We start from the raw sequence: 17,490 nt of genomic DNA, 5'->3' as shown, positions 1-17,490 counted from the left end.
CAGATTCAGTCGTTTGTAAGCTAAAAATACTCCAAATGTCACTCTAAAGTCTGTTGAGCTCTTTTCCCTGTGCAATAATCTCTCTTCCACTATCCATCATGTCAGTGGTTAAACTGTGTTCTCTTCGAGCCGGGGAAAAACAATTTGGTTCACAAGTCGAAGCACTTGCGACTTAAATCACGTATTCCAGGTGACCTTTTCATTGACCACCGGAACCAAAACAACCAGAAACGTTCAGATAGTTTGAAGAGAAGCTTGAGCACGCCTTGTCTCTAAACCAGTCATTGACAGTGTATGATGTCTCACACTGTGCTGGCTCTGAGGGGACAGAATTAGTCATTAGACTTACAAACCATATATAAAACATGGCGTTGTAGTTATCAAGACTTAAAAATAGATTTGAAGAGATTCATGTCTTTGGCAGCATTTATTAGATGACATTTTCTCTGAATGTATTGTTTGACCTTGGCACCTGGTGCTGACCTCTTATCTCACTTGTCTAGTTTCCTTTTTGGCCTCCTGACTCACTGGCAGCAGTCAAACCAGCTTTAATTATAGCCACCCCAACATTCCTTTCCAACAGAATAGGGGGAGATAGATAGAGGCCATGAGAGGGCAAGTGTGAGCAGTATACAAGAATATACAAAAATAGAGAAAGGTTCAAGATGGTTAAAAATAGATTGCAATGCCTGTTGTATGATTCCATTTCATTGGGATGGGGAGGCAAGCCATCCTCAATATGCCACCATGGCATAGTTTTAAATCTGCTTCTGACATTTATCTTTCTCTTTTTTTAATGCAAGGACAGAACAACAACCATGGGCCAGAAGTTGGAGAAGCTGTCGGAAAAGGATGAAGAGTCACTTGACAATTCAGATTGGTCGGGGCAAACTGCAGAGACAGAACAGTCGGACACAGCACAACAAGATGAGAGCAGAGATCGGGACGGTGGCAGTTTTGTGACCCCTCAGGCTATTGGTTTGATTAGTGGGATCAGTGTCAGTCGACCGGCCACTAGGCACACAGGTCCTTCTGCACGTACAGACCCCCAAACTGGGCAGCCAATCGGGCCTCTAGGTCAGCAGGAGCACCCTCTGAACACCAGGGGAGAGTGGGTGGGTGGAGACAGTGATAGCCGAAGTGTTACTGCAGAGGAGTCAGAAACTGTCCTGAACCCTAAGGAGAAAAGACCAACTTCAAACAAAAGAGGAGGCTCTGAGAATACCACTGTGGCCTACACTGGGACTACAGCTATGGAGATGCAAGGAAATGGGAAGAAATCAGAACTTGGTCATGGCAAGTTTAGTTCTGACACTCACACCAAGAATCTAACGACCTCACGCGATCCCACTAATGAGGAGGACTTTGTGGTACTCGACAAGGATGAGACTTGTATGTCATCTGATGGGAACGTCACTTTTGGCAAAAGGACCTCCGGGAATGCCCCTCAAGAAAATGGTAACGAGAAGAAAAGCAGAAGATCTCATACACATTCAGTCACAACTGACAGTGTGGAAGCACATGCTGAAAGTTCACCCGAAGACTGTTTCGGGAGGGAAATGGGTCAACATTTGGCTGAAGTGACAGGCAGCAGGTGCCCGCTAAAAGGAGTTGGTCATGTTGGAGCTGCCCACACTGAGACAACTGGGAGAGGAAGAGCAGAGACGAAGCAAACAACTGACCCGAGCAATGAGCAAGTCTCTACTATTAACATTAGACAAAATAGCAGCTCTGTGAAAAAATTAAGAGAGACCAACAAAGATTTGAAATACATGCTTGACGAAGCAGGCCAATTGATAATACGGGAGGAGAGAGGTGGTGAGAGAGAGATAAAGTCAAAATGGGAACATTGCTTGGAAAAAGTAGATCCTTTAAGAGAATCAGACAATCTTCATAAGGAAGGCCATGATTCAGAATTTATTGCTCAAAAAACAGCGGGTGGGGCGCAGTCCCATCAGAGCAGGTTTGCTGGTGCTGTTTCTAAGAGGGCTAAAGCAGGTAGTTTGTGTACCGGGAAAGATGACAGCCAAATGTTCTGCAAAACAGCCAACTCTCACCCGCCAAAGGTCAAACCCCCTAGCTCTGAAACACCACCACTGCAAGACAATGTCTCCTTTTCATTGGAACAATGTGACTTGATACCTTGTCCTTATCTGTCTGGGAGTGAAGGCTGTGATGGAAAGATACAAGTTGCAAGCTTGAAGAGGGAGAGCGAGCTTGCTGGTTTCTCTGCTGTCATCAGCCCTCCACCTGTAACTTATCTGTTACCTACGAAAGACACATCAAAGCCTACACAACTCGGTACAAGTATGGCAAATTCACAAATGGCATCAGATGCCTTGTGTGATTCTAAAGATGAATCTATGCTAAAAGAAAAGCCCAAAGTAAAAGGTCCACCTCCACCTGTCCCCAAAAAACCTAAAAACCCATTTATAAAGCTCAAAACTGCACAACTAAGGTCTACTGATGTGCAAAGAAGAAGCAAAGATCATCTGCGTTCTGAAGAGAGGGTCAGGAGGAGACACACTGTTGATTTTAACAAACATCTACCGTGCAACACTCCGGCTAATCAGGACATGTGCTTGCTGTGGGACGAAAAGGGCACTTACACGGTGCCAACCAACGTACGGCCGCTGTCCGTTGACCTAAGCCCTTGGGAACATCTTTCGCTTGGACAAATGGATGATCAATACGGAGACATGATTGACTTTGACTACTGTGGGCGTATCGCAAAACTGTCTCCCGAGGAGGAGCCGCAAAACTTGGACATGTTACAGAGAAGAGTATTCCTGGAAAGGCGATCCCGATTTAAAAGCTCACCTCCCCCTGTTGAGAAAAAGCCCCCAAATTGTTTTGAGTCAACAGAGACTCTTCACATACCTGAGGTCACTTCACACAATGATATCCAAAGACCAAAACCTGCTTCTTCAGGGAAAAGAGAAATCTACCCTGAGATCCTATCTAAAAGAGTCAGCACACAGGTCAGCGACACCAACCATGGTAACTATGCTATGCGTAAAGACCACTACAGTAGTGATAAGGATGCAGGAAATGACAGTGAGGTAGGTTCGTACAAGCCTGTGGCAGAATTAATTAAAGAAACAAATCAAATGCGGAGACATCAGGGCCAGGTCAAACCTAGAGAGGCCAAAGCTCCGGTTCGGATAGCAGAGGAGGGCCCAAGTGTTAAAGTATCCCAAATGAAGAATGCCTTTGATGTCCCAAAGAAATCCAAAGAGAGACGACTAGAAGTTCAACCACCTCCAAAGAAAGGTAAAGACTTTGAACTGTCAGTGTTGGATCAGTTCTGTACTATACACAAAACAGCATGTGTTATATTAAGAGGAGAGGGTACTTTCCAAAATGCCTACCACAGACTGTCACGTGAAAAACACTTCACTTCCAATTTTATGGTACAACTTTACTTAAAGGATTCATGATTTACTGTGGGTTAAAACACATCTCTGTTTGTATACAAAGCCTATTTACTTATTTGATGAAGTCTAAAAATTAATTGACACAAGAACGAATTTTATAGAAAATTTTTGACATTTGAAGTTTTGTTTTCACTGATTTGAAGCTCCTCGTCAATATTGTATATTAACCATGGCTTCCCTTAGCTCTAAGGATATTTTTAGGTGATGTATTTATGTTTGGCCAGTAATGTGACAACAGGATCTAATTGTTGTTATATAAAAGAGTCTCGTTTTTCTTGTCTGGTTGGGAGGCTAATTCAATACAAACAACTATTTACATGGCCTGAACTGTGATTCAGTAGCATTTACATGATTGTTGGAGACAAAAACAAAAACAAATCCACATTTCATCTTCCTGTCATTTGGTCAATCATTCGACCAAGTGCGTCCTCTCAACAATGACAGTGCTGGGTTTTGAATCTTGGCCCTTGTGTGTGTGCAGTTTGGATGTTCTGACTGTGTTAACAAATGAAGCTCAGTGTGAACTGGAGACTCAAGATATACTACTAGATGCAAATGAGAGTATTAATATGTTTGTCTACCTTAATAATCCCTGAAGCATTCTTGGAAACTATCCGTGGCATTTCCCCGCCTTCTGCCGTATCGCCTGCTGGGATAGACTCCAGACTCCTTGATCTTTTAGAAAGAAGCGGTTAAAGAAAGAAGCAAATACATTACTTTTCTTTCAACATCTTCTGTTCTTTCATGATTTAAACAAGCTGTTACATGAATGTCCTTCTTCAACGGGTAAAACTAATTTCAATCATACATATGCTCCTAAGGAAAGTGGTTCGGATTTTAGATTACATTAGATTACTCAATAATTACCCAGTAACTCAGAACTGTTGACATTGTATATCATCTAAGTGCAAACCAACTCACAATGTCATCAACATATGACTGGACAAACTATGAAAAAAATGTCACAAAAAAGGTCCCCAGAAACTAGCTGTCGAACATAAGTGGCAGTAGTTTTAACAAAAAAAAAAAACAATCCCAACTCCAATACTTGCTTTTTCCAGAGCTTTTGGCTGTATTCTCTATCTCTGTCTGTCAATCTCTGGCTTCTCAGCTCTCAGTTGTTGTGGACATGGATCCGTTTTAGAACTAGAAAAAGCTTGGTTCTTGAGTAGAGTTGGGATAGTTTTTTTTGTTTTGTTTTTATTTGCTATTTCCAAGGTCAAGAAAGAATGTTCATGTTGTTTCGCAATATTTTACATAGACTTACTGATTCCCCAGAGTTTTTATAATGTAATATTGTCAAAAATGACTGTATGAATTTGAAAAGTCGGCATTTTATCAACCTTAAGGAGTGCAAACATGTTTGACCCCCCCTCATATTCTGAGAAAACATTTCAGAAAATGTAAAATAGGGGAACTGGTTAAGAACTGATCCCCTGAATACTTGGGTGTGTGGGTGCATCACATACTATTGGAGTTTTCTTTATGTGTTTGGACAGAGCAGGCAGGGGTGGGGTGGAATTGGATAGAAAGGGACAGAGGGGGAGGGGAGGGACCATGATACAAAAGATGCTGTTGGAAATGAAAATCCACATTTTTGCATAACTGAACAAAATGCATTCATTCAAAAGGTCCACTTCAAAACACACGAGGGGGATGTAGCGAGAAACCTTTTTTTTACCCAGTTTTCCTTGCAGCCCCATCCCCATTCACAGCCTTGGGAAATGAAATCGGACTTTCATTTGCGCATGTGCCGTAGCCGGTCGTCAACGTATCCTATTGAATTTAATAACGATGAGTAGACGATTGCTAGTCTTCCGCAGGTGAGAAACGGACAGGAGATAATTTATTTGTTAACTGGCGTCCAGGTAAAGCTCTAGATTTGAAACACTGCCTCCGGACCACATATCTGCAGTCAAGAGAGGGAATAAGTGCATATAGCGGCTGAGCTTTGTGGAGACAAGGGATACTAGAGCAACGTCCTGCAGGATAAGGGCGCGCCTAAACTACAAGATTCATGTGTTGTGATTGATTATCCCCGTGCTTACGAAAATCTTGAATAGATTTAGGAGGTAAGAAAGCCTGAAAAAAAACGAAAAGTGTCTTTGCATAGTGCCTTTTGCATGTGGTCTATCGGCAGTGGCTGTGCAGCATCCATTTACCTCGCTGGATGGGTTTGAGCATAGGAGCAGCCAAAAACCTTGGGTGGAAATATCTGCACTTGCGTCAGCTGGCGGCGGTGCACCGCAGCTAACAGTTAGCAGCTAGGCTAGATGGCTATCCTAGCTAACTGGTGATGATCGGTTTGGATGCAAAACACACTGGCAGACTAGTGGAGCGGCCAAACACAAATTACACATTTTACTTCTAAGTGGACAGCTCTGGAGGTATTACAAAAGTCACATGGCTACCTGGGAGATATTTCTTTTTTAAAAGACTCCTCGGGTTGCCTCCTCCTTGTCTGCGGTGTATCAGCGACTGTTCAGCCCCGGCACAGCTGCCAAGCTGCCAGTGTAACGTTAGTGCGGCGGAACACAGTCCACGGTTATCGTGGCCACCATTAACGTTAAACGTCACTCAAACGTTTTAATAAACCACATGCTTTGTTTCGTTCTCAGGTGATAGTCACATCTGGAGAGTAGCCCACTCACCAAATAGCTAAATCTGCATATCCCACAGTGTTAATGACTTGGTTTGAAATTACTGAAAGACATAAAATCACAACTGAGTCACATGATATTTAGTTTCTAGCTACTTGTTTGAACGGGGGAGGGAGGACTGAGCTTTGTGGTAACATCAGCTAACGTTAGCTAACCATTGTTTAACGTTAGCTCTAGTGCAGCTGTTTCCACCTCTATTAAATATGTTGGTATATTCAGCAAAAACCTTATAAAATGCAACATTCCCATATTATAGTAAGCTTAGGCTAAGTTAAAGTGATTACTGTGTGTTGGGTGGTGATATTGTGGCACCACGTTGCAATGCAACTGAAGCCTGAGGGACTGAAGAATCTTATTTTGTCACATGCATATTAGAAGTGAGAGTATAGCTTCTCTTGAATGAAGCACTAATTTTGGCTGAGGGAACATGTTGTTCTGGTCAGCTAATAACTGTATGCAATATAATTGGCTCTGTCGGATATTGTGCTATGAATCAACTATCCAGAGCAAGCATTTGATTCATAAAATGGTTATGTCTAGTAATGCACCTTGGAACTGTTCATTTTTTATCATATATCAGTCTCAGATGATAACCGTTACAGATGAAAGTGCTTTTTTATGGCGAACGGGTATGTTGTGTGAATATGTTGTGGGAAAAGGATACAGTCTAAAACTAAGATTTTTAGAAAAGGCTTTTAGTTTATGCAAAGAGATGTCCATATGAGAATATTGATGTGATGTGTCCTCACATTGGACTGTATGGACAGTCTGTCTGATTGGCTGATATGTTTATTGAAGTTTTTGCCACCTCACATTCAGTTTAAAAAATATGGGTACTTGGGTCTCATCGAAATACAATTCTAAAATCTGAGCAACAAAGCTATTTTAAAATAACTGCTTTAAAATCAAGATAATATTATATTGTGCTGCAAAACTGTAAAATATGCTCCTGTGTTGCTGCTCAGGGAGATTTTAGAAGAAAGAACAAAAAACATGTTTCTTTATCAGATCATAAATGCACTGATTCCGCTTTTCGCTTTTCAAAATCTATGACTGAATGGGAAGAAGCAGGTGGTTTGGTGTGATGACAGAACTGGGGAGAAAAATCCTGCAGTCTGTAAACAGCTTGGTATGTCTCTACCGAATGGCAGCTTAATTACCGCCCTGAGACACCATATATTTTCCACATAATTACACTGAAAAGCATGCCACTAAAATGATGGAAAATCTCCCTCACATATATTAAAGATAGCGTTTTGAAATTACAATGCTAAAAGTCGACTTTAAGGAGAATTTTCATCATGTTTTGGCTGCAGATCAGATCTAACCGTTTCCAAAGTGGAATTTGCTGTGAAAACAATTGTATACTCAATTGAAGCAGAAATGAGAGTTAAAGAAGAAACAGAAGGAAGCGAGTCATAATGTGATCATTAAAATGCGATCGACTATGGAGATCATTTCATCCAGAATCATGGAGCAGCAACAGGCCATCTGTGGTGTGTTCATGGGAGATGATGTTGTACAAAAAAAAAACACACATCACTGCAGACGTTTTTAGTTAATGCATACCTTTCTTCTGCATCAGTATTCGTAAACTCCAAATTAAATCTTAGGCCTAGTTTTATGTCTGCCCCATTTACATTAAATGCCAATTCCTTCTTCTTACTATTTAGTTTGTTCTATTTTCTGTTGGTTACACAATAAATAATGCTATTCTTAGCCTAATGGATTAAACATATACTGTACAAAGGAAGTGGCTTGCTTAAAAAAAAACAAAAAAAACAAAAAAAAGTTGCCTGATTGTGATTTTTTTCTCTTAGTAAAATCTGCTGAGGTACAGAAGTACATAAGTTCTCTCCAGTTTAAATGCATCCATACATTGTAAAATGTTGACACACACAGTACATGGATTTAATTAGATATTATTTAATGCACTTCAAGAGGTGAAGTATTTTAACTTTCTCACAGTTTCTTGGACAGCATTACAAGATATCTACAATATCTTCATATTGTAAACTTCTATTTTTCAAACTATTTCCACAGCAGTACTGGTATATGTTGTGCAATATTTGTATATTTCTCTCTTTTTTTGGCTAATGTAGCCAGATGTCCAGTTTTTAACTTGATTTACCTTTTTTACTTTTCTGCTTGTGTTTTCATAATGTTCTTCTTATTGGCAGACCTTGTGGTATTATTAATTTTTCTCATATGTTTACATAAAATGTTTTATACTTGATACAATTGGGATTGGCAATGCTTTACAGTGGCTTAATTCTTTCTGCCTATTAGTCATCCATTTTTGCAGCCCTCTTCTCTCAGTCTCACACAAGTCCAGAAAATTACACTGAGATAAGGAGGTATACACACCTGGAGAAAAAAATGTCTCAATTCAGCTAAACATGTTTGCCAGTAGGTAGAGGTGATTCATTTCTTTTGCATGCACATAAACAAACAAAACTTGATTAGCATAATCTCAGATCAGACAGACGGCTGGCAGTAAACCAAACTAACCCCAAGGTTTCCTCTGCATGATTAAACCTTGACAGAAGGATTCTCATTTTCAGATTTTTGTTCCGTTTCTGTGGGAAAATGGCTGCTTTCTGTAGCGTTTACACATTTATTTGTATGCTACATGTACTGCGTGTACTATTCTAAACACTTAAACTGCACTTCCATTTCTCTGTGCAGATATGTTGCGGCGAGTTGTACGACAGAGCAAGTTCCGTCATGTCTTTGGTCAGGCCGTGAGGAACGACCAGTGCTATGATGACATCCGAGTGTCCAGGGTCACATGGGACAGCTCCTTTTGTGCCGTCAACCCAAAATTTGTTGCCATCATTATAGACGCCAGTGGGGGAGGAGCCTTTCTTGTACTTCCTCTACAAAAGGTGAGTGACGCTCTGCCACACGTTCTCATTTCTATCTAGGGTTTTAAGAAGGTCCACTAAAGAGCTGGGAGGTCTGAGTTGAAATGTTTTTCTTTTGTTCAGCTGCTGATGGGGGGATTTAACTGTCAGGTCGGAATAAAAAGCTGCATGACACTGGCAATTGAGGAACAAAATAAGAAATAGAGGTTGGGAAGTATACCAGAGACACAAGGGTTGTTCTGTAGCAGTATGCTTTATCATAGTATAGCATTCAGAGCATGTGGCAAATCAATCTTATAGGCTTGGTCTTGGTCAGCAGACCTTCACCCCACTGCTGCTGTGACCCGGTCCTACCGTTCCCCTGAGGCTCAGATCTATTGGTAATATCCATAGATAATCAATGTTTAAATCTGCCTGGTAGTAAAGGCATCCAGTGTGTATCCGGTTACAGTTTGCCCATTAAACCCATGATACTCATTGAATGGATGGGTGCTATGCCATTGTTTCAGTCCACTGGGTTAATTGATTTATATTCACTGTATAATGTCCTGCCCAGAGAAGCTGCTGTAGCTTTGGGTCATGGGTAGACAGATGTTTAGCCATGGCAATGGATGAGGTCATAACAGTAAAATGGGTTTACTATGTCCTCACTTTAAAGGCCCAGTGGATCATGATACTGAGACATCTTCTGTTGTTCTACATAGCTTGTGAATTTGTATGGAGGATTTACTGCTGAGTCTCAAAGTTCAGTGCCTCCCTCTCCTCCCGCCGTCAACCACCACATATCCAAGCAATCTTTGGGAAATACTGGTTTACATGTAACATCTTCTGCTTGCTGGTTTTACTGGAGTTAAATGTTGTTTGATATTAAATAAACAACTTTTTTGATTTTTCAAAATGTACCATTATTATTATAGCTCCGTGTGTTTAAACTTGCATGAGGATAGATGTGTGATAAAGTTGCAATCTGATGGTCACACAAGGACTGAATATATAACTTCTATGGGATAGTTTAATTAGCCCCGTTAGTCATTTTCATATCTCTCAGACGGATATCAGCTTACAGGATGCAGGACACGCTCTTTGTAACAAATTGTCTTCTGTCACACAGTCGGGCCGTATAGACAAGGTCTACCCCACAGTATGTGGTCACACAGGCCCAGTGTTGGACATCGACTGGTGTCCTCATAATGACCTCGTCATTGCTAGCGGCTCGGAGGACTGCACGGTCATGGTAAGGATGCGGTTTAAAAGGATCTTTGAGGTTTCTTCCTAGGTTTATTATGTTTCTGCTTTAACAGAGTTGCCATTTTATAAGTACTTTTAAGTAAGTCCTTCTTTTATTAGACATTCTCTGTGTAGTGTCTGGTATGTAACTGGTTTGTTTTTCTGACTCAGGTTTGGCAGATCCCTGAGAACGGGCTGGAGACTCCCCTTTCACAGCCTGCGGTCGTGTTAGAAGGCCACTCCAAGAGGGTCGGCATTGTGTCTTGGCATCCTACCGCACGCAACGTTCTCCTCAGTGCAGGTAACCTTCGACTGAGGCCTCAAACTGAAATATCTCTTTAGGTAATTGTCTGCCATGTGTCCACTGTGCACAGCTGAGCTCCAAATCTGACCAATTATGTCACAGACTGTTGCTTTGTGTGATGTAAAGTGCTTAAAATAACCTTGGACACGGAGGTGTGTGTGTGTGTGTGTGTGTGTGTGTAGTCAGGCTGTGCTGTTTGTTTCCATTTTAGGGTGTGACAACCAGATTGTCATTTGGAATGTGGGCACGGGGGAGGCCATGATCAACCTGGAGGACATGCACCCTGATGTTATCTTTAGTGTCAGCTGGAGCCGCAATGGCAGCCTGCTCTGTACCGCCTGCAAGGACAAGAAGGTCCGCGTCATCGACCCCCGTAAAAAAAGGATTGTTGCAGTAAGTGGACACGCAGTTCGCTGCAGGGATTTAAGGGAATAATCTTTCCCAGAATCACCCACCGAACTGTTGACTCAAAGCACCTACCAACATGGCTGTCCAAAATGACAAGTGTGTTTCTGTTTTTAGGAGAAGGACAAAGCTCACGACGGAGCTCGACCAATGAGAGCGATCTTTTTAGCAGACGGAAATATTTTCACCACTGGATTCAGCCGAATGAGCGAGCGCCAGCTGGCCCTGTGGAAAACTGTATGTCAGCAGAGAGAATCTAGTTTAATCCTAAACACACTGATACATTACAAATACACTGCTTGATATATGACACTTTAAAGTGATGTTAAAGCTTTGTTGGGCCTTTGTAAACTTCCCGCCTGTGAAAAAAGGCCCCATATTGTCAGTGGTTTCCATCAGTTTCTCTGCTGCCTGAATGTAAAACTGGAATTATTTTTTTCCTGGTAGATTTTCATTACACGTTACCTCCAGTTGGGGGTGTTAAATTCAAAGGGTAGAATTTACACAGTGTTCTCACTTTTTCAGATCTTATTACCAGGAGTCATTGTGTATTGTTATGTATGATTTATTCTTGTTTGTAAGGAATAGATGCCTTGCATCTTAAAGGTTTTCTACAATTTAATGCTGTTCAAATACAGAATTTTGTGTTTCCAGGACAACATGGATGAGCCAATATGTGTTCAGGAGATGGACTCCAGTAATGGAGTTCTGCTGCCCTTTTATGACCCCGACACCAACATAGTCTACCTGTGTGGAAAGGTGAGCAGTCTTGTAAAGAAATTCCAGTTTTGTTTTTCTCTTTTTGTAATCATTAGATTCATAAACTGATACTGAGCTGTGATTGTGTGTCCTCAGGGTGACAGCAGCATTCGGTACTTTGAGATCACTGATGAGGCACCGTTTGTTCACTACCTCAACACCTTTTCCACCAAGGAGCCCCAGAGAGGCATGGGATACATGCCCAAAAGAGGCCTGGATGTCAACAAATGTGAAATCGCAAGGTATTGTTGTCTTGGTATATTTTTTTCTATTTGCACAGTTAGTATGTGGAGCTAGCATACATTATAAGGCTCAAAATGTTTGATTATTGCAGAATTATTCTGAAAAATGCCCAAATGTTTTTACCAAGAGCCTAAACCAATTGAGCTATCTAGATTTATTTATTCCTCCACACACCCAAAGGTTGCTGCAAGGGACACATTTCTAGGGCTGAATGCATTTCTTTCTGAGAAGAATTAAGTAGAAATTAGTACAGTATAATTACTCTTACTTTTGTATGTCTGTTATGTCTGTTATTAATTTTATTCAATAAATGTACTTTATGTTGCATACCAACGGTTTTACTGTGTACAATATTAATCATATTCATCCTCTCTGTAGGTTTTACAAATTACATGAAAGAAAATGTGAACCAATCATCATGACAGTCCCGCGTAAGGTACAGTAAGTCTGTGTTTACATCAAGTAATAAATAAGCTGTTCTCTTAATGCTGCTTTATTGTCTATGTCCCTTTCCTCTGCTGTCCTACTCTCCTTACGGCATGTCCTGTGTCTCCCCCCCCACCCAGTCTGATCTGTTCCAGGACGACCTGTATCCTGACACAGCCGGTCCTGATCCCGCCCTGGAGTCGGAGGAGTGGTTTGCCGGAAAGAACGGAGGCCCCATCCTTATCTCACTTAAAGATGGCTACGTCTCCACCAAGAGCCGGGATCTGAAAGTGGTCAAGACAAACGTCCTGGAGACCAAGGCAGTCACAAAAGCAGAAAACATCTCGACTGTCCAGAAGCACACTTCTTCACAACCCTCAGTAGTGAGTGTAAACATATCATATTTCCCTTTTTTTTGTATGTCTATTATTACTTTTGTTACTATAACTATACTGTAACACTGTATTTGGGGATCAATAAATATCTATCTATCTATCTATCTATCTATAACTAGGTTCCTAAAATGTCATATTATTATTGTTGTTGTTGTTGTTTCCGCTAATAAAAAGCATTGTACTTTTCAAACTCACACATAATCTTTTGCTAATGTTTGGACCTATTCACAGTAATCATAATAGTAGGAACCATTCACAACAGTTATGGATCAGCACATAGTTAAACAAAATCTTCTGTAAGCAACTCTGGCAATCTTCAGCTGGCTCTTAAGAGCCAAATAAAGGGGGAAAGAACTCGCCAAAGCTAACTTTCTCTCCGTTTTCACCAGAAAATGGAAGATAAACTGGAAGAGGTACTCCGAGAGTTCAAGTCACTCAGGGACCGTGTCATCCTCCAAGACCGTCGAATCGCCAGGCTGGAAGAGCAGGTTGCCAAGGTTGCCATGTAAGAGCCCGCCCCCTTCCTCGGACCATTCGTCAGTTTTGGAGAGGAATCGGTTAGCCGTGGCCAAATTCTAACAGATTCGGCTTCATTGAGCTCAGTGAGACCAAGCCCTACATTCCAAGATGAACTTTATTTTTTTTCCTCATCAAGTCTCCAGTTTCACACGTCGCCCCGACAAACAGAAAGGAAAAACTCTCGCGGCTCATGTACACATTTGAAGAAAAGACATTTTTGTTGAAGGAAACAGTCTTAACTTTTTATTGTTTTTCAAATTGTGGTAAAACATTCTTATGTGAAGTTTATACTTACTTCTCAAAACTGTATGTAGCATCAGTATTTCCATTGTTATTTGTTGTGTTGCCAAATATGAATTATGCGCGGTTTCATGCACTGCTTTTACATTTATTTTCTCTCCTGTTTTACATTCCGGTCACAACCTGGTACGTTGATTTAGTCCAGATGGATATTTTTTAAACCGTAACTGTTGAACTCTTTTTCTCCCACCTGTTTGCTCATATATAACCAACAGATTTATGAAAGTGGATGAATTTCTTTTAAAAAATTGTGTTCCTCTTCTTCCAAGGTCGAAATTTAACATTGGGTTTTATTGGGGAGGGGGGGCGGGTTGCATCTCTCTGGTGTAAATGTTGTGCAAATGTAGTGGTGCCTCTTGTCACTGTTAAGGGTCAAACTGAAGTCGCCCTCCCCAGTGCATATTCAGTGTTGGGAAGGGACCACTCACCCAAGCTTGTGTTTCACTGAACCCCTGACAAACAGTTCTGTGCACATAATAAAGGTTTTACACACGAAAACCTCCTTTCTTTTCTATTTTCTTTCAATTGTTTCAGCTTTCCTCAATCTCTATCCATGCAGGTCAACTTTAGATCCGTTATGTGTCAGTGGGAGTTTATTCATTTTTTTATGGACTAATTGTGTCAGCTCTGTCTCAACCTCAGTCCCAACCTCCACCATAGCCTACATACCTCCTCAGTTAGCTCTTACTTATTTTTTGCCTCATGGTGGTGCTAAAGCAGCAGCAGTCATAAGGTCATTCAAATGTGGATCGCATAACACTGGTTCCTCTGCTGTCTCAAATATATAATTCTATTTTAGTGTGAGGTCTATTTCTGTTTTTATTAGCTACAGTCTGTTTAATTTATTTTACATTATTTGATTTTTTTTTATCCTCTCTTCCTTTTTTTTTTTTTAAATAAAATATGGGATACTTTGTGTAAATTACCTCAAGCCAAAAAGGTTTAGAACCACAATAATAATTGTACATTTTAAGTTCATTATGTGTCTTTTTTTTTAATGTAAAATCTTAATTTGAAAAGCAAAAAATGATTAGCTGTTGATTAAATGTGGTGGATTAGAAGTAGCATGAAATAGAAATACTCAAAGTATCAAAATGTGTACTAACTGTATTTGAGTAATTACTTTCCACCACTGGTTAGAGCAAGACAGTAACCCTCCTCTGTGCTTGATGCTCTGTACCATGTGTTCCTTTTCACAGCATGGCAATGTTCAAAACAGTTCAAAGAAATAGAAGTCTATCTTCAAGTTTTTTTTTTTACAACCACATCCTAGTATTACTCATCAGCACAGGAAGTGACAGTTATTATTTACACACTACAAGAACATTTCTATTTCCTCACAGGGTACAAAAGTGTGCGTCCAAGCTTTAGCCAGGGCACCAAATCAGGCACCACACCACCACACCTCAAAACCATAATGTTGTCCGCATGCAGCTTATTGTCTCTTGCTCTTAAGTTGCCTTAAATTGGTTGACATGTGAGAAACATCTGTTCACAGAATCGCGTTCTTCCTGCTACTTTATATAAAGTACATGTCAGAACATCAGTGGATGCAGAGCAAACATCAACACCTGACCTCTCCCCAGCATTCCATCAGTGAGGTATGATACATCTTCTTTTGTTAAATGATGAGCCTATGCAGGGAACTAAAAAAAAACAACCTCTGATACACTTTACTTCCTCATCTATGCAACCTAAAGCTGTGCGTTTCTTAGGGAAGTGTCTGTATCTGACTTTTCTGAAAATGTTATATAGCTGGTTTAAAAAAAAAAAGTGTGAGTGTGAACATTTCCTGTTTCTTCTTTCAAGCAGTGCTACAGTCCGCATGTCAGAGCTCAAAGGATGTTTCCCCAGAGACACTGAAATGAACTAAACTTTTATGAGATTTCATCCATACGTCCATCCCTGTACTTCACCAGCAGCGAGGTAAGACGCTAACAGGTGTTTCTGATGACACATTTACATACTTTATTTTGGTTATATGTTTCTGCTTTTTGGATTTACTGTTTCCTTTAACGTAAGTGTTATAAAGTGTGCTACCTGCTCTTTAAAAATGTGATCTATTAGTATTCTCTTACAAAGGAGGATGATTTATCTATGTTGTTTGCTTCATATACTATTCTTCACTTTGACAAGACTTTAAAAGTTACAGAACACCTGATTTTGACACCTCGGCTACTGTTTAAACAGATTACGTATAGAAAAAAAGCTTTAAATGTGGATTCTGTTTGTGTAGACTTCTTTTTAAGAAAGGTTTAGATATACTCTAAAAATGCAGTAGTTCTTTTTTTCCTATGAAAATGTAGCAATGGGTGTGGTGAAAGACGCATGACTGTTTCGTCATAACATGTCCCTAACAGACATTTCTTGATTTTCTTTGTGTCTTTTTTACTACAAAAACTCTTGCATTGCAGCCTGTGATTTTAATCTTTACTTACATTTCAGAAACAACAATGGGGTTACTCAGCAGGAAGATGAATCTGGCTCTGCTTTGGGGAATATCTGTTTTGTTTGCTATGGAGTCCATGAGTGCTTACATCCCAAAAACCAACTCAACTGCTGAACCAGACAAGACAACCACAAAGCTCATAAGTGCACGTGTACTTCATACTGAAACTCAGAAACCTGCGGAGAGAAGTGTTGCTGCACCAGCACAGATTACTCTGTCACCCACAGTGGAAACAAAAGAGGCCGTCGTCACTGACAGAATTGACACCTCAGAAGACAACACATCTGGTATGGTTGCCATGAACACTGTGGTAACAACTACAAGCAGCTCAAGTCCACCATTGCTTGATATCTCCACAGCGGTTACCACAACTGCAGGTGCATCGCATCCATCCAACAACACAACGATCTCAGAGACAGCCAAACCTACGGAGGAACAGTCACCCAGCACTTCTACAGACACGACTGCTCCTGCAACAGCTTCTACAGCATCTACACTGCATGTGTCTTCCCCACAGCCTACATCCACCACTAAGCCTGAAGTTACATCCAAGTTATCTTCCACCACCTCTCCTGTTAATTCTTCCCCGTATCCAGTCGTCACCCAAACCCTCAGCAGTCCCTCACCTTCTACTACCGCCATAACAGTAGCCAACCCCACCTCTGAAGCAGCACCTGTGTTTGACCCCACAACAATTGAGGCCTCCAGCACTGAGCTTTTGTCTACGTCTCAGCCTATTTCGGTGACAAAAATACCCATCTCCACAACAGGGTCGAGCTCTACCGCTGAACCCCCAAACATCTCATTCTCAACCGATTCTCCCATCCCTACGACCAATGTCTCCAGCACCAATGTCTCCACCAGTCCTGCAGGAATCTTGGTCACTCATATGCCCAAGATTATGCCGATACCGATCACCAAATCCACTCTGGCCACTACAACCGCACCTCGTGAAGTGACAAAGAGCCCACTCAGCACCGAGGCCCAACCCTGCTCCACCCGAGGCGTGGTGAAGACCTGCCTCATCGCCGTCGCCTCCTTGGCCGCGTTGGCCACCGCCTTCATTGTCTCTACCATCATCCTCTGCACCAAGCTTTCAACAAGGAAGTACAAAGTCAAGAAGACGTCTCAGCCGGCCACAGAGATGATGTGCATCTCGGCCCTGCTGCCTGAGAAGAATTACACCTACTCAAGACAACGCAATCCACCCAGTAACGGAGTCCTGGTGATCCATGGTGGTGCAGACAGCGATGAGGACGGAGGAGATAACCTTACTCTCAGCAGCTTCCTTCCAGAAAATGACCGCGTTGTTTAGATGGAATTATTACTGTCATCAAACCTCAGATCGGACTGATTCGTCTGATGTCATTGATGTGGAAACAGTTGCTGTTTGAACAAACTTGTGCTTCCCGTTTGATGTTGGTGGTTTGGCTTCGCTGCACGCCCATTCTTGTTGGAGGCCGATACATAGATACCACAAATACAAACAAAACAATTGT

The 17,490-nt window shown here is 41.3% G+C and overlaps 2 protein-coding genes across 6 annotated transcripts; both read left to right on the top strand.

Annotated features, from left to right (window-relative positions):
• Positions 1-799: 799 nt before the first annotated feature.
• Positions 800-14,036, top strand: coro1cb (coronin, actin binding protein, 1Cb). 2 transcript variants are annotated; one of them, XM_034895446.1, is made up of 11 exons: positions 800-3,273; positions 8,786-8,985; positions 10,076-10,198; positions 10,363-10,492; positions 10,707-10,888; positions 11,018-11,137; positions 11,555-11,659; positions 11,756-11,901; positions 12,281-12,338; positions 12,469-12,711; positions 13,113-14,036. In XM_034895446.1, exons 1-11 carry the CDS (start codon positions 819-821, stop codon positions 13,230-13,232), a joined length of 3,882 nt encoding a protein of 1,293 aa, XP_034751337.1. In that variant the 5' UTR covers positions 800-818; the 3' UTR covers positions 13,233-14,036. The 2 variants fall into 2 exon arrangements, with proteins under 2 accessions (XP_034751337.1, XP_034751338.1); XM_034895447.1 differs by lacking the exon at positions 800-3,273 and adding an exon at positions 5,197-5,509.
• Positions 14,037-15,013: 977 nt separating this feature from the next.
• On the top strand, positions 15,014-17,488 carry selplg (selectin P ligand). Of its 4 annotated transcripts, none has more exons than XM_034895452.1 (3): positions 15,014-15,143; positions 15,355-15,468; positions 15,988-17,488. In XM_034895452.1, the coding sequence occupies exon 3, from the start codon at positions 15,996-15,998 to the stop codon at positions 17,304-17,306; it is 1,311 nt and encodes a 436-aa protein (XP_034751343.1). In that variant the 5' UTR covers positions 15,014-15,143; positions 15,355-15,468; positions 15,988-15,995; the 3' UTR covers positions 17,307-17,488. The 4 variants fall into 4 exon arrangements, with proteins under 4 accessions (XP_034751343.1, XP_034751344.1, XP_034751345.1 ...); XM_034895453.1 differs by having other exon boundaries at positions 15,023-15,143; positions 15,352-15,468; XM_034895455.1 differs by lacking the exon at positions 15,014-15,143 and having other exon boundaries at positions 15,217-15,468; positions 15,988-16,480; positions 16,514-17,488.
• The last annotated feature ends 2 nt before the right edge of the window (positions 17,489-17,490 follow it).

The sequence above is a fragment of the Etheostoma cragini genome, chromosome 16 (genome assembly GCF_013103735.1).
Source record: "Etheostoma cragini isolate CJK2018 chromosome 16, CSU_Ecrag_1.0, whole genome shotgun sequence".
Lineage (NCBI taxonomy): Eukaryota > Metazoa > Chordata > Actinopteri > Perciformes > Percidae > Etheostoma > Etheostoma cragini.
The sequence above is the reverse complement of the archived record's forward strand: the minus strand, read 5'-3'. Positions and strand labels throughout refer to the sequence as shown.